The sequence below is a fragment of the Nelumbo nucifera genome, chromosome 3 (genome assembly GCF_055504915.1).
Source record: "Nelumbo nucifera cultivar China Antique chromosome 3, China Antique-T2T, whole genome shotgun sequence".
Lineage (NCBI taxonomy): Eukaryota > Viridiplantae > Streptophyta > Magnoliopsida > Proteales > Nelumbonaceae > Nelumbo > Nelumbo nucifera.
The window spans coordinates 50,211,872-50,233,285 of record NC_142651.1 but is presented as its reverse complement, the minus strand read 5'-3'; the positions used below and the strand labels follow the sequence as shown (position 1 = coordinate 50,233,285).

Below are 21,414 nucleotides of genomic sequence, written 5' to 3'. Positions count from 1 at the left end.
ATGGATATACCACTTGGCTTTATAGTCACCAGCTAGGGGGAGTATTTGTAAGCTCAAGAAGGCTTTATATGAGCTTAAATAGTCTATGTGGATGTGATTTGATGTAGCCCGAGTTCCCTTTTTGAAGGTTGGTTATACTCAATGGTGTGATCACACTTTGTGAAGAGAACAGGGCAACACATAATAGTTTTGATTGTTTATGTTGATGGCATTGTTTTGACTAGTAATGATGAGGAGATTGCATAGCTTAAGAGGTTTTTGAGCACAGAGTTTGAGGTTGACTTGGATTGAGGTGGCTTAATCTAGGAATGGTATTTATATTTCTTAGTGAAAGCATCTTCTGGATCTGTTTGGGGACACATGAAGGTAGGGGTGAAGCCAGTAGATATTCCTATTGATCTTAATCATAGGACTAGTGTATTGAGTGAGAGTTGCTCACTAATTGATGTATGTATCAGAAATTGGTTTGGAGAATCTTATAATTATGTATTATTGACTAGATATTGCCTACTTTGTCAGTGTGGTAAGCCAATATATGCAAGAACCCCATACAACACATTTGGCAGCAGTATAAGGTTTTAGAAAACTTGGAGACCAAGCATGGTAAGATAAGGATTGAAGTGTTTACTAATGTAGATTGGGCTAGTTCTATTTATGGTAGGAGGTCAACATTTCGTTTGTGTAATCTTATTGGTAGTAACTTAGCTTCTTGAAAGAGAAAGAAGCAATTTGTTGTTGCTCCTTATAGTGCAAAGGCTGAGTATAGATCTATAGCACATAGTTAAGCTACAAAGTGCTCTTGGAAAGTTGGGAATGGTGGACATCTATTCCCAACTTGAGGGGTAATGTTGACAAGCTTGGATTATAGTTGTTTTATTTGTTTATGGGTCTGATTTTTAAGTTGTTATAGTCCTTTCTTATTCGGGCCCCTAGTTCTTGCTTATTGGGCCTTATGTTCTTGTATGTTATGAGGAACATACATGTAATTTTACATTTAATTATCAAAAAATATAAATAATAGTAGGGATCTAATTAGATCCCACCCTACAAACTACTAGTCTTTTATTAACGTCTACTTCTCTTCTTCCCCTTGCTGTTCTAAACTTCTCTTGTTTATTTTTTTTTACATATTGTTTTTTACTTGATTTTATTTTCCAAAAACAACAAGTAGTTTTTCTTATTTCTTTAGTATTTGTTGGAAGTTAGCTAGTAGGATCTTTTTGTTGATTCACCTTCACTACCATTTATAAGCATTTAGATTCATTTTTCTTCTCTTTGTATGGTCTAAGGAATATTCCATGTGGTCTCAATTTCTTCTTAATAATATTAAGTAACCAAGAGTACTGATGAAACTTGTTGGCATTTTTACCATAACCTAATTCACATGTGAAAGAGTGGAGTGGAGGGGGAGGATGTAAACTAGGACTAGCCGAGCTAAATGACTCTTATAAGTTGGTTATGTCAGTTCTTTATAAACTTAATTGAAGAACATATGCAATGTTTTCTATTTATTGCACTTTCTTAAGGAAAGTAAAGCTCAATAAAAGCATAAATTAGATATAGTCTAACAATCTAGAGTTCCTATTTGGCAATGGAAGAGACATGCGGTTTTCTTTGTCTTTGGACGCATAAGAAATATCTCTAATGATTCAAAATGAACTAACACCAACTAAATTATGAAAAAAGACACTAGAAGATTATATAGAGTTATATATAGTAGAAATCACTGACTGTAGATTTAGTTGAATTTCTTGTGAAAGGAAAAGGGGAGGAAGATAAAGATTTCAGTAGTAGAGAAGAAAAGAGAGGGAGAAAAGAGTAGAAAGTCAACCAAGATTCTTGAATTAACCCTAGCCGCCAACCCCTCATTATATTTATACTTAACTTAAAGGATGAGATATTACAAGGATGCCCTTAGTAGGGTGGCTACTAATGTAGCTGAACAGTCACAACTTAAAAACATAAACTAATGGGCCTAAAGCCCAACAACTTCCTAACTAAATAGCTTAAAATAAGAATAAAAAACAACTAGGCCCAACTCAACACTCCCCCTCAAGTTGGGAGTAAATGTCACACATTCCCAACTTGCGTATATCATGCTCCAGCTTGTTCTTTGCAACACCTTTTGTGAGAACATCCGCGAGCTGCAGATCAGAAGCAATGTATGGAAGACAAACTTCTCCAAAAGTTACTCTTTCTCTGATAAAATGTCTATCCACTTCAATGTGCTTAGTTCGGTCATGCTGGACTGGGTTATGGGCAATGTTAATTGCTGCCTGGTTATCATAGTATAACATCATAGGTTCTTCTGCCTGTACACCAATTTCTTCTAATAGGGAACGGATCCAGAGAAGTTCTGAAACTCCATGTGCCATGGCCCTGTATTCAGCTTCAACACTTGATCTTGCCACCACTGTTTGTTTCTTACTCTTCCACGAGACAAGGTTACCCCCAACAAGGGTGCACACTCCTGAAGTTGATCTCCTGTCATCAAGGCATCCTGCCCAATCTGCATCTGTATAAGCCTCTAGTTTCAACTGTCCATGATCATTAAACAATATGCCTCTGCCCGGGTGTCCCTTCAGATAAGCAAGAATCCTGTCAACTGCCTCCCAATGCTGGACTCGTGGAGCATGCATGTATTGACTTACCACACTTACTGCATAGGAAATGTCTGGTCTTGTCATACACAAGTATAGCAGCCGACCCACAAGTCTCTGATATTTCCCAATGTCCTTTACTGGTTCACCTTCTGATGCATTGGTTCTATGGTTCTGATTAATAGGGGTACTGATTGCCTTCGTTCCAAGCTTCCCTGTCTCTTGAAGAAGATCCAAGACATACTTCCTTTGAGAGAGAAAAATTCCATGTTTTGATCTTGCAACTTCAATGCCTAGGAAGTATCTCAGTTCTCCAAGATCCTTAATTTCAAATTCTTTATGTAGATTCCTTTTCAAACAATCAATCTCACTTAGGTCATTCCTTGTGACAACAATATCATCCACATAAACAATTAGGACTGACACCAAAAATCCCCTTCTCTTCACAAACAAGGTATGATCAGATTGAGTTTGAGTGTATCCAAAAGCAATCAAGGCCTTTTTGAATATGTCAAACCATGCTCTGGGAGATTGTTTCAAGCTATAAAGTGACTTCTTAAGCCTGCATACCTTTCCATTTTCAGTATCACTGTAAAAGCCAGCAGGAAGATTCATATACACTTCCTCTTGCAGATCCCCATTTAGGAAAGCATTCTTCACATCAAGTTGAAGCAAGGGTCAAGAGTATGAGGCAACAAGAGAAAGAAGTATCCGAACAGAGGTCATCTTTGCAACCGGTGCAAAGGTCTCTAAGTAATCAACACCATAGGTCTATGTGTACCCTTTTGCAACAAGTCTTGCCTTGTACCTTTCTATACTTCCATCTGCCTTATATTTTACCGTGTAAACCCATCTGCATCCAACTGTCTCTTTGCCTTCTGGTAGATCCACAATGTCCCATGTTTGATTCTTAATCAAAGCTGCCATCTCTTCCTGCATGGCTGTCTTCCACTTAGGTTTGGAGAGAGCCTCACTAACACCCTTTGGTATAGACACTGAGTCAAGGGAGGAAAGAAAAACACTGTGAAATACAATGAGCAATACATTTTCTCTTCCCTTTTCTAAGAGCAATAGGAAGATCAAGGTTATCTGTAACAGGGTTAGTAGAACCAATGGGAACTGAAACAGTAGCGGGACCAAGGGGAATACCTGAATCCATGTCATTCTAATCTGGAGTCTCCAAGGAATCGACAGGAAGTGATGTGAGTTCTGCTGCAGTGGAATCAACCTCCTTGTGAAGTCTCTGTCGTAAGTAATGCTGAGAAGCAAGACACAAAGGAGGTAGTAAGGTAGGTGACACAGGATGGTCAAGCACAGGAGTAGACATAGGGACTGGAACTGGGAGAGGAATAGACTGCTAACTCACTTCCCCAAAACACTCCCCCTGAGAAGGATTATTTGAAAAGAAGTATGTGAATTAAAAAAAAGTGACATCCATGGTAATATACCGGCTCCCAGAGACTGGATCATAATAGCAGTACCCTTTCTGATTTTTTGTATATCAAAGGAAGACACACTTCTTTGCCTTGGGGTCAAGCTTTGAGCGGTGAGGACCAAGGACATGTGCAAAGTAGACACACCCAAACACCCTGAGAGGAATATGAAACATCTCCTCCTCAGGAAAAAGGAGACTGAATGGGGTGTTGAATCCAAGTATACGAGAAGGCACCCTATTAATCAGATATACTGCTGTGAGAACTACATCACCCCAAAACCAAACTGGAACTGTAGATGTGCTCATCATGCTTCCTGCAATCTCAACAATGTGTCTATTTTTCCTTTCTGCAACACCATTCTGCTGTGGATTGTAGCGACAACTGCTTTGATGCACAACACCATATTCTAATAGATATGAAGCAAGGTGTTTTTCAAAATATTCCCTGGCATTGTCTGATCTGAACACCTTTATTCTTGTTCCAAACTATGTTAGCACCATCTGATGAAATTGCCTCACCAAGGATGGTACTTCATCACGGGATCTCATCAGGTTAATCCAAGAGTATCGTGACAAAATCATCCACAAATAAAAGAAAATATCGATAGCCTCCCATAAAAGGAACATGGTAAGGTCCCCACACATCCGAATGAATAACAACAAAAGAAGAACACCTTTTATTACTAGGTTTAAATGAATGTCTACAATGCTTTCCAAGTTGACAACCTTCATACTCCAGACTTGACAAACTAATAGACTCAAAAAGTTTTGGAAACAAAAGACTCAAAGAAGAAAAAGGAAAATGGCCCAAACGATTATGCCAAAGCATAATTTGACCCACAGACCCTGACTCACTATCCCTGCTGACATGATGACTCTGATGAGGAGGAAGAGCATCCAGGAGGTAGATCCCATTCACTTCACGACCACTCCCAATCGTCCTCTTTGAATCCAGATCCTGCAAAATACAATGACCAGGAGAAAAAATACTGAACAGTTTAGGTTCTTAATCAAACTACTAACAAATAACAAATTAGTGCTAAATCTAGGAACATGAATGACTGAGGTAGAGAAATAGAATCCTTAATCTTGATAGATCCCTTCCCAGCAATAGGAACATGGGATCCATCAGTTATGGAGACCCTATCTCTGCCAGAACAGAGCTGGTAAGAAGAAAAAATAGTAGAGCTATGGGTCATGTGCTCTGAGGCTCCAAAATCTATAATCCAAGGAGGTCTCTCCTTACCTGAAGTAGAAACATAATTTGTAGTGACGTGTGAACTACCTGTGTGAGCAAAGGCAGTAGAGTGGACTCCACTAGTGCCACCTGTACCTTGTTGTCTGCTTGCTGCTGAATTGGAACTGGCTGTATTCCGCTGGTTCAAAAGTTGCCCATACCTCTCAAGTTTGGCACTTACTGCAGCAGCTACAACAGACTTCAGAGCAGTTGTAGTAGGAGGGGCCGAAATGTCACAAGTAACTGCCATGTGTGCATTTCCCTTCTTATTTTTCAGTCTAGTCAGCACAAGATGTGGGTGAAGCTTCCAACAAGTATCTCTTGTGTGTTTAGGCTTCTTACAGTAGTCACAGATCAAATCTCTTTTATCTTCCTTCTTGATTTCACTACCACCCCGATCTCCACTTTGTTTAGGTTTCACAGTACTCACCATGGAAGACTGATCAGAAACAGGATTTTTCATCATCACATCTCTCCTGCTCTCCTTCCCTGACACAAAGGTATATGCCTAGGAGAGGGTAACACTGTCCCTAGAAAGAATATGCTGTCTTGCAATATCATACTCAGGATTAAGGCCAACAAGAAATTCAAATACCCTATACTTCTCTAGATGTTTCTGATAGGTAGCTGCATCCTTAGTGGTTTCCCAAGCAAATGTCTCTAAATGGTCAATCTCCTGCCACAGGGTTTTAAGGGCTGAAAAATAGGCTACAACAGGTCTATCTCCCTGCCTTGTAAAAATAATCTGATTTCTTAACTGATAAGCCCTAGCAACATTCTCCCTCTGTGAATAGGCTTCTACAATCCCATCCCATATTTCCTTAGCTGTATTTGCCCATAAAAAATTTTTACCTACATGGGGCAACATGGAATTACACAACCAAGTCATCACCATATAATTCTCCTGTACCCACTGGGAGTTGCTAGTTTCAGGTTTCACTTCCTCACCAGTGATATACCCTAATTTCCCACGAGCACCAATGGCCATCTTTGCAGATTGTGACCATTCTAAGTAATTTGCACCATCCAACCTAATTGAAGTAATGGTCTCAGTCTTGAAAAGGTCTCCAACACCTCATCCCATTGGTTATTCACTCCCGGGCTTATTTTCAACTCCGTGACCCTCCATGCTTCTCAAAATGTAAAGAAAATAACTGAAATATGTAACAAGATCAAACGAAACACTTTTGGAACCAACAACACCTTCCTGGTGTCCTAGATTGTCTTCCCACAAAAGATTCCTTTTCTGTGGAACGGGAGAAGAGAGAGAAGAGACAACCGCTCTCTCTAGAAGCCTCCAAATCAGGCAGGACTTGAACCGCCCCTTACATAAAACTCCAAGGAACCCTAAAAAATTAGGGCACCACTTCCTAGGTCAAAATTGAAGAGTCCAACAGAAACATGACTCTTCCCCTTTCTCCAGTTTTTCCTGATTTTGATGAGAAACCCTAGACCAGCTACAGGGCACACAAATCCACCAAAAAATCCAAAAACTGGGCTTACCTAGGAGCTTCGATCAGTCTCTTAAATCACCATGTAGTCGGCCGATCTAGGGCTGCATGAGGAAACAACTCAAGGAACCTTCGGCCTGCTCTGATACCAAGTAGAAATCACTGATTGTAGATTTAGTTGAATTTCTTGTGAAAGGAAAAGGGGAGGAAGATAAAGATTTCAGTAGTAGAGAAGAAAAGAGAGGGAGAAAAGAGTAGGAAGTCAACCAGGATTCTTGAATTAACCCTAGCCGCCAACCCCTCATTATATTTATACTTAACTTAAAAGATGAGATATTACAAGGATGACCTTAGTAGGGTGACTACTAATGTAGCTGAACAGTCACAATTTAAAAACATAAACTAATGGGCCTAAAGCCCAACAACTTCCTAACTAAATAGCTTAAAATAAGAATAAAAAACAACTAGGCCCAACTCAACATATATAAAACAAAAGCACCATTTGTAGTTGTCTACAATTGAGTATTTATGACAAGATTGAAGAATCTTCAGAACTTGATCATCATTTATACACGCCAAGAAGATATGAACCTTCTTTGTATGAGAAAGACCATCCTTGTCATTTTTTATATGAATTCATCCACATTGATGAATGGAATAAGATGAACTCTATTTCAAGAATGACGAGTGCTTCAATGGGGAACATTAGTGAACTCTATTTTCGACAACCATTTGATAATTATAGAACTACCTATGCAACAAGTTTGTATATTGGTAAAATCATTGTTGAAACAAAAGATTCGTCAATTAATTTCATTTAACTTCATATCTTTTTTACCCACATACACATGAACCTTTTATTTATCATTCAACTCTTCAAACTTTTATCTTTGCATCTCTTTTTGAAAGTGGTTTTTAGATGGAGAACAAATTTTTTAGATTCACCATTGGGCAAGTTTTTTTAAAAACCCCTTTCTTTCTTTGATCAAATTCCCTCTCTATAGACCAACCTATTAATTTGCAGATTTTCCCGAATACCATCTCCCTATCTCCTTTTTTCTTTTTATTTGTCATGTGAAGAAGAAATTCAATTGTGTGGATTGAAATGATATCTAAACTGCCCAATTTGTTCAATCATCTAGTTTTTTGGAAGATCTTTGCATGTGTAAGTGTACTAACCATCCTGAGGATGGTTATTGGTTTTGCTAGTAAAATTTGTTGACCTTTCTTCTTAATCAATATGAATTGGTGTTATATTGGGAAAAGTATTCATATTACAACCTGATTAGAATTTCAATTAATCCTTTCAAATAATTTGAATACTATGAAATTCAATAACAACTCATTAGTCATTTTCTTCTAAAATATTCAGCCATGGATTAGTATATTGTCATAGAGTTGTCTGAAAACCTATTTGGCTGAAGAAGGAATAAAAGTAGAATATAAAAGAGACAACAAGAAAAACAAACAATACAAATAGTTTGATTCTCATAGGAAGATGCTTTTAAGCAATGAAGGCTTACCAAGGATAGAAGAGGATGACAGAAATCTGAAGAAAAGGATTCAGATGGCGCTTCTTGATGCGGACCTTCCACTGGTACTGATGTAGGAGGGGGGATATCTTTCAATGATGGACTTGCAAAGTCTGCATGATATTACAAAAAGAATTCGAGAACAAAGAAAGTACCAAAATAAGATAGAACAAATGAAACATTTCCCTATTAAAGTTTTTAGATTTGTTTTTCCTTTTCTAGTAGAATAAACATTTTTTGATAGTTCTATGCACATAAGCATTTTAAAGATTCAAAATCCTACTCCACTTTCAACAAAGACACATGTAATAGATTGCCAAAATGATTTTATTATGGAAAGTAAAATTTTCACAAATACATGAAAATGAAAAAGATGCACAACAATACCTTGTTAATTAAATTGAAGTGGGATGGCATATTATAGGAATTAGTGAGGATCGAACACTCTGACAACCCAATCTCAAGATTCTTGGCCGAAAGGATAGCTAGGTATGAGCAATGTTCCAAAAGTTGTAATCGTATTGTAAATTGTAGAGAAAGTTGAATCGAATTGAATTGAGAATCATAACATAAATGGTAAGATTATTTATATATTTTACAAGCTTGTGAAAAATTAAATATAAATATACCAAAAGAGTAAATATTAAAAAGAATATGATTATAACCTATTTTTAATCCATATCTTCCATATATGTACCTAAAATAATAGAATTTAACACTTGTAAAATAGAAGCCTGATATGATAAAATCACATTTAACTTGAAAGTAAAAAAATTACATAAAATGACTATTTAGCCTATAATGTGATGTAAAACAAAATCAATGTCTGGTCTTAAATAACATAAATATATAATTTTCTAATAAGGGCTTCAAAACAAGTCTCCCTTAACAAAAGTAAATATAAAAAAAAAGTAGAGATGTAATTTTTAATTGGATTTAATTGAATCATAGTCACATGTAAGAATTATATAAATCGAAAGATTTATGAATTAAATGGTAGGATTCAAACAAAATCATAAGACTTTTTGCAGAAAAGCATTCAAACATCTTGCGATTTTTGTTTGAATCCTATGATTTGATTCAAACAAGTAAAACGGTGAATTGGACTTTGAAGAACTAAAAGGAAATGACATATGAGAAAACTTGAAAAGAAGGTTCTATATATGAGATATAAATAATTTTATTATCATTGAATTTGTCCATTAACAATCAGAAACTAGGAATTGAATACAAATTACTTGAGCATGGGTAGTATAGCCTATGGTGTTAGAGATCCTACTTTTTATTGAGCTTGTGTCTAAGGTAGAATGAACAAGAAAATCTGCTACAACAAATTGAAATAGAAAATTCATCAGAAAAAGTCATCGAATGCCCCCTCCCGATCACTTTCCCAGTCATCAGGTCCTACACAATGCAACCATCACAAGAAGAAAAACATAATATAGTTAAGACCGACAGAAAATGTGGGAACAAAATTCACATCAATGGCGCAGAATGATGAGGAGAAAGTGACAAAGAAACTTAAGAAATTAATGAAGTAGGATATTTCTCACCATTAGTAGTGAGAATCTTCTTATGACCTTGATCACGTGGACTTAGACTCTGATGCACTTGTCATGCAAATACACCAAAATCTAAGTATTGAGTAAGAGTGACACTAATGATAACTAGACTGACCTGAATTTTCTGCGGCTGAAAGATCCTGAAATATTAGGTGGAGAGTATTGGGAATTAAAGAAGATGTGGTTTCTGGAGTAGGACCCAAGGCTGGAAAAGTGAATTCAGAGGCATCAGAAGTAGCATCAACCTGATCATCTCTATCAATGCTTTCTGAAGACGAACTTGAGTTTGATGATGTATGCAAAATCGTTTTCAGCTCTGATATTTGATCTGAGAAGCATTGAATCATCCTGAGATAAAGTAAATCATATTCTTTATTAGTCTCAAAACATGGGCTATACATCTATATTTTTATTAATTGTAACCTCTATAAGTTAATAGTTTATAGAGAGACAGTTAACAAATAAGGTGCACTGAATTCCACTACATCGTCTTCTTGGTACTTTGTTTTCTTCTCTTTCTATTGATCCTATTTTACTATCATATTAGTTCTAGTGATGAAGGTCATAGATATAAATTAAAATATTTTCATGGTTATGATTGATTATATTTGTGACTTAATATCTTTTTCATCAGTAACAAAAAAAGGTTCCTAGAAAAATGGAAAGTGCAAAAGAAGATAAGAAAATACATTTTAGTGGTATTCAATATTATGATGCAAAGTGGCATTCAATTTGTTGAAACAATGCATCATAATTATGAGGTAAGACATATGAGTCCAACTTCCCCACCATAAACAATCATTAAGGGATTTATAATGGCCTTCTATCAGGATTGCTAAGAGATCATTAAGTTGGATTTGCTTAGAGTGTTTAGAGAGTTTCATAGGAGGGGTATAATTAATCCAGGAAAGAATTCCACCTTAATTACCCTGGCACCAAAAAAGTCTATCATCCGAAGGATTTCGGGCCAATCAGATTATTTACTAGCATTTATAAAATAATTGCTAAGGTGTTGCCTTTGAGGCTTAAGAAAGTTCTTTCTTCAATTATCTCTCATTACCAAGTTGCTTCTATTCAAGAAAATAGATTGTAGATCAAATTATTATTGTAAATGAATGTGTAGAGGCCCAAAGAAGATCTAAGAAAAAGTAAGTAACAATTAAATTGGAATTGGAGAAAGCTTATGACCTTGTGGATTGGGAGTACTTAATTAACAGTATGAAAATTTGTGGTTTTGGAGAATTGTGGTGAAAGTTAATCAAAGGATGCTTGCAAACAAGTCACTTTTTCGGTGATTGTGAATAGATTGGTGGTGGATTTTTTGAAATCATTAGAATTTTAAGATAAGGAGACCCCATTACCCTATTCCTATTCATTTTAGCGGCAGTGGTTCTTAGTAGGTTGATTTCTAGGGCTAGCCAATTGCAACTTCTTAAAGGTTGGGTGGTGGGAAGAGATAGAGTGGTGGTTATGTTACACTTTTTTCTTTCTTTCTTTTTATTTTTTTTATCAATTTGGGTCATTATACTCCTAAGGCTTGGTTTATGTGATCCTGCTCGGTCTGTAGTAGTCTTTTGTTATTCAGATTTTGTACCTTTTTGCAGCTCCTTGTTTTTAGCAATTTGTTTTTTAATCAATAACTGTAACTTTCATTAATTAAAGACTAGAAAAATGTGTACAAGTACAGTTGAATATGAAACAGATTATCTCCAATACCAAATTATTACCATTGGGCCCAAAACATTTGATTTCTCCCAATCCCTTCTTTTGCCAAATCATCAGCCATGCTGTTAGCTGTTATTTGGACCCATTGAATTATTACATCCATACCCCTAGTTATCCATTTAATTTTCTTTATCTCATTTTTATACATCCATAAATCGTTCCCTTTATTTTGCGGCCAATTAACCACCAGTTGTGAATCCCCTCATATAATCCACTTGTGCTCATCAAACTCCTTTTTCTTTGATTGCCCCTTCCACAATTTCCATTACTTCAGCCTCTAATGAATTTCCAATGCCAATTGGACCTGAGAAAATTGCCACCACTTGACCTAACTCATTCCTGAACAAGCCTCCTACCCCTGAGGGGCCTGGATTCCCCATACTACTGCCATTAAAGTTCAGTTTATGTACCCCTCAGTTGGTTGGGTACAAGATATACTAATGTGGAGCTTTAAAGATGATGAGCTGACTACTTCCAGCTACTTCCTAATAAAAGTCATCCACTGAGAAATCTGAAAACAGTTCTAGAGACTTTAACCAGTGAGTAACTCTAATGACTAAGTAGAAATCTGCTGAATTAAAAAATATGAAAGAAAGTAGTTTCTTGAAGAGAGAAGGAAGAGAGAAGGAGAAGAAGAGAAGAAAAGAAGTTGAAAGAAAAGAGAGCAATCATCTGGCCGCTCCCTTCACTTATTATTTATACTAAAATAATAGAACAGTACAGAGATAACTATGCCCTTATAGGGCGGCAAAACATAAAACAGCATATATAACACTCAAAAAACATAATAAAAATTGGGCTCACATAACTACTGTGGTCCCACCTCCTATCTAACAACTAACATAAAACATCTACTCAGAAAAACATCAAAAAGCTAATTAATCTTCAACAACTATGCATTCAAGGCCTCATTATTCCTCCTTTCAAGGAAGATTCCTGCATTCCCCTCTTCCCGAAGTGTCCAGGTTACTTCTCCACATGACTCCACCTTTCTTCTTTGGCCAAACAGAAGAAGAGGGAGGAAAGAGGCTTCACACTTACTAAAATTATACAATGTTGTAATTTTAGATATTCACTTGGTAATTTCTGTTCAGATGTTTTGCATCTTCTATGGTATCCTATTTGTACTTTTTAATTTTTGGATTTATATAACCTGTTTGCATCTTTGTCCAGAAGTTGTTGTCCTTTTACTAGTTTATAGTGCTTTATGATCAAGTTTGTTTTTAATTTTTTTTTATTTTCTCTGCTAATGTCCCTTGGAAACTCTGCACACATTTTGAAAATTTTCTTGCCAAATTTAGAATTGCAAAGCCTCAAATTATATGTTACATATTTCAGACCTGATTTGAATACAGAATTTCAGCCTACACAATTGTTCATTTCATACTTAGACTTTAAATTGTATAATTTCACTTCACTATTACTTGTACAAGGTCTGTTTTAAGACTCCTATTTTTATTTTAGTCTTAATTTGTTACCTAACATAAAGTGCTACTCCTGGATTTTTTACTTGTTTCTAATCTGATTTGCATCTATAAATACAACTCATTTTTTTTATTATATGTTAATGCACTTGGTATAATTTCACTCACCTCTAGTTAGATGTTCTCTACATTTATTAGACAGATCTATATTGTTCTTATTTTTCTTGGAAACAGCCTCTGTATGTTCAGGGGTAAGGCTCCGTACATCTGTCCCTCCCAAGACCCCACATTGGTGGGAACCTCATGCACTGGGCTGCCCCTATATTGTTCTTATTTTTAGCTATTTACTTTCTTTAACTCTCCTTATTCATAGCACTTGGCTTGTAGAAAATTCTGTGATCTCTTGTTAATTTTGGATTGATTTGTTATACTGTTCATATTAGTGTTATCTTTGTTATTCCATCATTGTCCTCTTCATGATTTCATTTCGTGACCACATTTGCTTGATCTTATTCTTTTATTATTTTAGTTAGTCCATTTCTAGACCCCATGATAGAAACATAGGATTGACCTCATATTATAGCTGTGCTCTGCAAAACTTGTTAATGTTTAATGAATATTCAGCCAACTTTCTCATAATGCATGCAGTATAATAGGAAGTGCAAATGCAATGTTAACAGATCAGTTTTCAGTGACATTATGACCATATGCATCACTGTACCAGTTTATTTGCTGTTTTCTTGACAGCAAGTAATATATGTATTTGGCTAATAAAACCATGAGGTAAAAATAGTGAACAAATATTCTTATGTAATGAAGTATATAATTTAGATAAGTGACACCAGTAGTAACAGAAAATCATTATAATAAATCTATACCAAACAGTACTCCAAAGTCATAAAAAAACTAATACGGGGATGGAGATAGTAGAAGGATTATACTACCTATTTAAAGATTCCTGAAGCTGTTGTACTTTTCCTTCTGTTTCAACCAACTTCTTACGCTTTTCCTCACTTGATTCTTGGGCTTCAGCACATTTCTTTTCGGAATCATCAGCCCTTTGTTTTTCTGATTGCAACAGGGACTAGAAGGCATAAAATCCAAATTAACATCGACTAAAGAGACATCGAAGGAATCTCATGTCAAAGAGAATAACTTTGATAGAAATAACATATGCCAAACAAGGTAACAAGAGAAACTCCAACTAATAACTTTGCAAAGTTACTAATGGTGTCTGAATCACTCAAATGTCTAGAGCTTGCTCCAGTTAGGATGTCATTTATTGAGCATGAAAGCATGAAAGCAATTAAAAAGTGAAAGTCGACCAGAATATATGATTCAATGAATAAATCCTCTTCAGAAGAACCAGTAAAGAATTAGAAATATGGGAAGAGAGCATTGTTGTTAAGGTGATAAGGTGAGGCTAGGTGACAGGGGAGTGTCTTATCTCCTAGGCAACTAGCTTTAGATAATTTTTGCATGGGTAGCTTAGTTCCCTAATTGAAGTAGCAACAAACAAACAGTGATGAACAAATCAAACATTAAAACTAGAATACAAACGCATTACATAGTCTATTAAAAATAAAACCTAGAGGGTAAGGGCCTTCCTCTACTAGTACAAGAAGATATTGAGAGAATATCCATGTATTTGTGTGATGCATAAAAAAACTAAAGGAAATAAAGGGGTAGAGTCCATACATTGACATGGAGAGATGATGTTCTACTTTGCTTAGAGAAATTGAGATTGAAGTAGAAGAAAAGGCTTGTTGTGATGAATGCCATGATATAGGCTACTATTTAAAGGCTTAAAGCCCCAGAACAATGAGTGCAATACTTCCATTTATATTTTCGTTTGCTATAAACCCATTTTATGGATCTCTAAATTTTGATTTATTATAATGCCCTTTTCCATCCTTTTACTCTTACCTATACAACATGATATGGTTTAGGCACACTAAACCTAAAATTTGTACACCCCCAATACAAAAACACAAAGGTGAGGCATAAGGCAACTCCACAAAAATGCCTTGTCACCATGACAACTAAGGAGAGTAATACCCCTGATATTGTAACACCCATCATAAAAATTTAATAGCAGTGACCAGAATTTGGGCAGTCATGAACTCTCTTTCTCATGTGATGAAAACATTAAAAGGTTGTTATGAAAAGTTTCATATTCTTTATTACAATTTTGGTTTCAAGTTTGGTAGTAATAATTCATTTCCTTTTGGGAAGATCAGTGGCGAGGAGTTGGTATATCATTTGTATTATCTTTCTGATTATTTATCAATTCATTTCTGGATAGAATATTTTGACTAGTAGTTGCACTTCCACAGGGAAAAGAAACATTGTCTTTCTTTCTGATTTTCTATTAACATTTTGGGGTAAGAAAATTATTTGAGGCACAGCATAACATTTTGCATTCTTGTGATGAAGTTCCATCTCTAGTATGGTAGTTTCACCAAGTGATTTTCACAGTTTGGGGTGAGGATTAAGGTTATTAGATCTGACAACGATAGGAAATACTTGAGAAAAACTTAGCATCCTACGTTTTGGAGCATGGAGTTGTTCATCAAAGTAGTTGTGCTCATACACCATAGTAGAATGGGGTGGCTAAGAGAAAAAAATAGACATATTGTTTAAGTGGCTAGGAGTCTTATGATATTTGGCACAGTTCCTTTTGTTTTTAGGGTGATGTTATTTCTATGCAGTCTTCTTAATTAATCATCTGCCTTCTTGTATTCTTAGTTTTTTGACTCCTTATGTTGTTTTGTTTTCTAAGAGTGAGTTGTTTCATATTCCTTAGTGAGCTTTTGGGTGCACTTGTTTTGCTCATATTCATGGATCTCACTATAATAAATTTGATCCTAAAGCCAATAAGTGTGTTTTCCTTGGGTATGCTCAAAACCAGAAGGGGCATTGTTATTATGATCTAGTGTCTGGTAGTCATCATGTTAATATGGATGTTACCTTTTTCAAGTCCAATCCTTTCTTTCCTGGTATTTCTTCTTAGGGGGAGTGTTTTGGTGATGAAGTAATGTTCCTCTCCAATCCTTGCACCTTTGCCAGCTCCTCTTCATGTTGCTTTACAGGCCTTCAGGCAATAGTGCAGGAGGGTTGATTTTGATGTTTCTAGAGAACCCACACCACTCTCTATTACTCCATCTAAGACTTCAGGTTCATCAGATACGAATAACTATGCCTCTTATTCCTATTGATAATTCTACGCCTATTATTGTTGATGACACACTTGCACCTAATGACCTTGATCTTCCCATTGTACTCTACAAGGGGAAGAGATAGTGTACCATCTTCACAGCCCATTGCATCAACCATTATCTCTTATAGTTCATTTTCACCATCATATCATGCTTTCCTGTCTTCTTTTACTTTTGTGTCTGTTGAACAAGAGAAGAGAAGAGAAAGAGTGGAGAGGCGAGAGGACTAGGAGCCCAAAGAATACTGCAGACGTGTGCAGTATGTTGTTATTTATACTCGTCTAGTCGTACAACATAAAATATGAAGAAATTACAAAAGTACCCTTGCGGTACTAAACATGTGTACAACAACATCTGTCAACACTCCCCCTCAAGTTGGGGCATAGATATCAATAATGCCCAACTTGTCATAGAGATCATGATGTTTGGAATGGTGTAGCCCTTTTGTAAAGATGTCTGCAAGTTGGTTCTCAGAGCTGACATAGGGAGTACATACTTCGCCTGTGATGACTTTCTCCCTGATAAAATGCTTGTCAACTTCGATGTGTTTTGTTCTATCATGTATCACTGGGTTAGCAGCAATGTTTATAGCTGCTTTGTTATCACAGAATAGAGTCGTAGGCTTGTCCACTGGGAAACCCAACTCACTCAACAGATTCTTTATCCACATACCTTCAGCTACTCTGTGAGCCATTGCACGATATTCAGCTTCAGCACTGGATCTAGCCATCACATTTTGCTTTTTACTCCTCCATGTAACAAGGTTCCCCCCTATAAAGGTGCAGTAGCCACTAGTAGACTTTCTGTCACTTTGAGATCCAACCCAATCTGCATCTGTATAAATTTCAACTTTCAAATGCCCATGCCTTTGAAATAACAAGCCAGCACCAAGAAACTTTTTTAGATACCGGAGGATTCTTTCTGCCGCTTCAAGATGAGTGGACCTAGGTGCATGCATGAACTGACTGAGGACACCAACAACATAAGCAATGTTTGGGCGAGTCATAGAAAGATATAACAATCTCCCTACAAGCCTTTGAAACTGTTTCACATCCTTGAAAGGTTCACCTTGGCTGTCACCTAATTTATGGTTGGGGTCAATGGGAGAGTCAACTGGCTTCACTCCCATCTTTCTAGTGTCCTGAAGTAAATATAGGACATATTTCCTTTGGGAAATGAAGATACCCCTTTTTGATCGAGCAACTTCAATTCGAAGGAAGTATCTGGGAGGTCCTAGATCCTTCACTTCAAACTGAGTGGCAAGAAAACCCTTTAACCTCTGGATTTCATCCTTCTAGCCACCAATAACAATTATGTCATCCACGTATACTATTAAAGCAGCCATTTTACCATTTCCTCTTTTCACAAACAGTGTGTGATCTAATTGACATTGCTTGTATCCTTTCTGCTGAACCACAACATGGAATTTGCTGAACCAAGCTCTTGGTGATTGTTTCAGCCCGTATAAAGACTTCTTCAACTTGCACACTTTCTATTCATTGCCTTGAGCCAGGAAACCAGGGGGTTGAATCATGTAAACTTCCTCTTCAAGATCACCATTCAAGAATGCATTCTTGATGTCAAGCTGATGTAGATCCCAATCCAGATTAGCAACAAGAGAGAAAAGAACTCTAATGGAGTTCATCTTGGCAACAGGGGCAAAAGTTTCTGCATAATCAAATCCGTACACTTGAGTAAACCCCTTTTCCATTAAGCGAGCTTTATACCTCTCCACCGTTCCATCAGCCCTATGCTTGACAGTGAACACCCATTTACATCCAACTAGATTCTTTCCCTTAGGAAGATCAACAAGTTCCCATGTGCCATTTTTATGAAGGGCATTAATTTCTTCCTTCATGGCATCTGTCCATTCAGGTACTGAAAGATTTTTTGCCACATTCTTGGGGATAGGGACACTGTCAATAGAGGTAAGGAAAGCACGAAATGAGGGTGAAATGTTCTCATAGGAAACAAAGTTGGAAATGGGATGTTTAGTGGTGCACAATCTAACAACTTTCCTGTGAGCAATAGGAAGGTCAAGGTCATTAGCAACAGAGGTATCAATTTCAATAGAACCAGGAACATCATTGGGAGCCAAGTTACCTGAGTGGGTATGATCCTCCCCCAAGGAGTTTGATGGCACTGGAGGTACAACTTCTAGATTTTCTACAGCTTTCAAATTTGGTTGGCCTTTGCGACAACGAAAGAAGACACGAAAAGGCGGAGGATCAGGAAGAGAAGGGAGCTGAACCAGTTTCTCCTCATGCCTACACTCCCCCTGAGGAGAAACAGGAAAGGAAGGCTCATCCTCAAAGAAAGAAACATCCATGGAGACATAGAATTTCCGAGAAACAGGATCAAAACAACGGTATCCCTTTTGAGTGAAGGAGTAACCAAGGAATATGCAAGGAATAGCACGAGAATCCAATTTCCCACGGGTGGGAGATAGATTTTGGACAAAGCACCGACAACCAAATATACGAGGAGGAATGGGAAGAAAGGGGGCCTTAGGAAAGAGAAGCTGATGTGGGGCTTTGTACTATAACCAACGAGAGGGCATACGATTAATGAGGTAGGTAGAACAAAGAACAACCTCAAGCCAAAAATGTTTGGGGACATTCATATGGAGTAGTAAACCCTGAGCCACTTCAAGGAGATGTCGGTTCTTCCGTTTAGCCACACCATTTTGTTGTGGTGTTCGGGCACAAGAGCTACGGTGAAGTGAACCACGCGAAGCAAAGAACTCGGTGAGATAACTATGAAAAAACTCTTTCGCATTGTCTGACTGAAAAATTTGGATTTCAGTCTGAAATTGAGTGAAGACCATCCGCTGAAAATCTTGGATAATTTTTGGTACTTCCTCCCTAGTTCGCATAGGATATACCCAAGTATATCTAGAATAATCATCAATGAGGGTAATAAAATACTTGTAACCACTCTTAGATGGTAAAGTAACAGAGCCCCAAACATCAGAATGAACAATGTGAAAAGGAAATTCAGATTTACTATTTTTTTGAAGAAAATGAGTTCTACAATGTTTACTTAACTGACACGTTTGACAAGAGAAATCTGAAACGGACATTGACTTAAACAGTTATGGAAATACAACTTTTAAAGACTCAATAAGACAAATGACCAAGGCGACAATGCCATAAATAAACTTGACTCTTACAGGACTGACTCATAGACTCTGTAACATGAAGACCAGCCTTATTCTCCAACATGTAAAGTCCATCAACCATACATTCCCTACCAATCGTCCTCCCCGATGCCAGATCTTGAATCACACAATGAGAAGGGAAAAATGTCACCGAGCAGTTTAAGGAATTAGTAACACTACTAACATAGAACAAATTAATGAGAAATTTTGGAACATGTAGGACATCAGAGAGGGTAAGGCCAAGGGGAGGAGAGATGGTTCCTTGACCAGCTATGGAAGTGTATGATCCATTAGATAGTCTCACCTTGTCTCTTCTAGAAAGAAGGTGATAGGTTTGAAAGTAAGAGGACGTACCAGTCATTTGTTTTGACGCTCTAGAATCAATGATCCATGGAGAGTCAAGGGTGTGAGAAGCAACATGGAAAGCTGTGGAAGAGTTACCTGACGTAGATGCAAATGAGGTTGAGGAAGGAGCATCCATCTGATGAATTGCCCTACCATAGAGCTCTAAATGGTCACGGAAGGAATTCATAATATCCTCCCTCAGGTCAGATCTAGAGAGATGTGTCTGAGTCACAATAGGGATGGAGGGCTGATTCTCCCGAGTAGCCATGTTGGCCATGTTGTATTTCTTTGTACCTTGCTGTCCGGACCTTTTATTCACATTTGAACCTTGCTTTTTATTCAGATCTTGAGCCCATTTTGGTTTCCCATGAAGATCCCAACAGGTATCTCTGGTGTGTCGGGGTTTCTGGCAATGAGTGCACCACAATTTGTCCTTATCTTCTGTTTTTTTCTAGATATCTCCTTTCCTGGAAGAAGATCCCACACTAGTAGAGACACCCCCTTTTGCTACCAACACAACTGCATCCCCACCAGGGTTGTTCATCAAATTCCTTCTACTCTCTTTAGATTGTACAAGAGCATAAACTTCCTGAACTGATGGAAGATCCTTAGAACTGAGAATTTGTACTCTGATAGATTCATACATAGGATTCAAACCATGTAAGAAGGCAAACACCCTTTGCTGGGAGACAAGTTTCTTGTACAGTTTTGCATCCTCGTCACACTTCCAATCCACATTCTAGTAATGGTCCAACTCCTTCCAGACAGAAGTCAAGTCAGAGTAATATACTGATAAACACCTCTCCCCCTGTCTACAAGTAAACGATTCTGCTTGCAGTTGATAGATCTTGGCATAGTGTCGCAGTTCTGAATATGTAGATTTTGCTTGTTCCCAGATCTCATTTGCAGTTTCAGCCCACATGAAAATCTTCCTTATTTGAGGTTGCATGGAGACCAAGAGCCAAGACATAACCATACTGTTCTCCTGATTCCATTTATCATATTCAGCACTCCCAGAGTGTGGTTCTTTAATTCTCCCATTAATATAGCCTATCTTCCCCCTTGCAGTGATGTATAACTTGATCCCTCTTGACCACTCTAGGTAATTTAAAGCATCAAGAGGGACAACAGCCATAGGAAAGGATAGGTCACCACCCCCACTCATTCCATTCAGCATTGAAGAAACTCCAGATGTGGCTGAATCTTCACCACTCATGATTTCAGGTTTAAAAACAGCACCCAAAGAAGGAGCACTGCCTCACAGAGTTGTTACAGAAGGCACCGGCCACTTCCTGACCTTCAGTCCACTAAAAAGACTGCTATTGCAGCACACAAATAGGTCCTTATGACCTACGGTTTCACAGGGATCCAAGAACAAACACTGCTGTTGCAGCACGTAAACAGGTCTGTATGACCTACGGTTTTACAGGAATCCAAAAGACAAACACTGCTGTTGCATCACATAAACAGGTCTATATGACCTATGGTTTTACAGAGATCATACGACCCCACAACAGAATAGAAGGAGCAAGGTGAAGTTCACCACACCCCTAATCGGCAGACCTGGTACAGTGCCAACTTCAGGGCAGCCGAACAGTCAATGAGATCAAAGTAAAAGAAAGAGCTACTTCAGTCCATCAACAGGGTAGCTGAACAGCAGTAACACAAAAAAGAACACCTCAGTCGAATATTAGGGCATCAACAGTCCATCAATGGGTGCAAAGA

General features: G+C 37.4%; 1 protein-coding gene across 3 annotated transcripts in view; it reads right to left on the bottom strand.

The window, feature by feature from the left end:
* Positions 1–21,414, bottom strand: part of LOC104589623 (myosin-9-like) — a 165,229-nt gene that overhangs the window by 18,712 nt on the left and 125,103 nt on the right. For all 3 annotated transcript variants that reach the window (XM_019196369.2, XM_019196370.2, XM_019196371.2), the window contains 2 exons: positions 13,911–14,050; positions 9,933–10,165 (listed from right to left, as the gene is read on the bottom strand). In XM_019196369.2, coding sequence (XP_019051914.1) covers positions 9,933–10,165; positions 13,911–14,050 — 373 coding nt within the window. The remainder of the gene's footprint in view (positions 1–9,932; positions 10,166–13,910; positions 14,051–21,414) is intronic.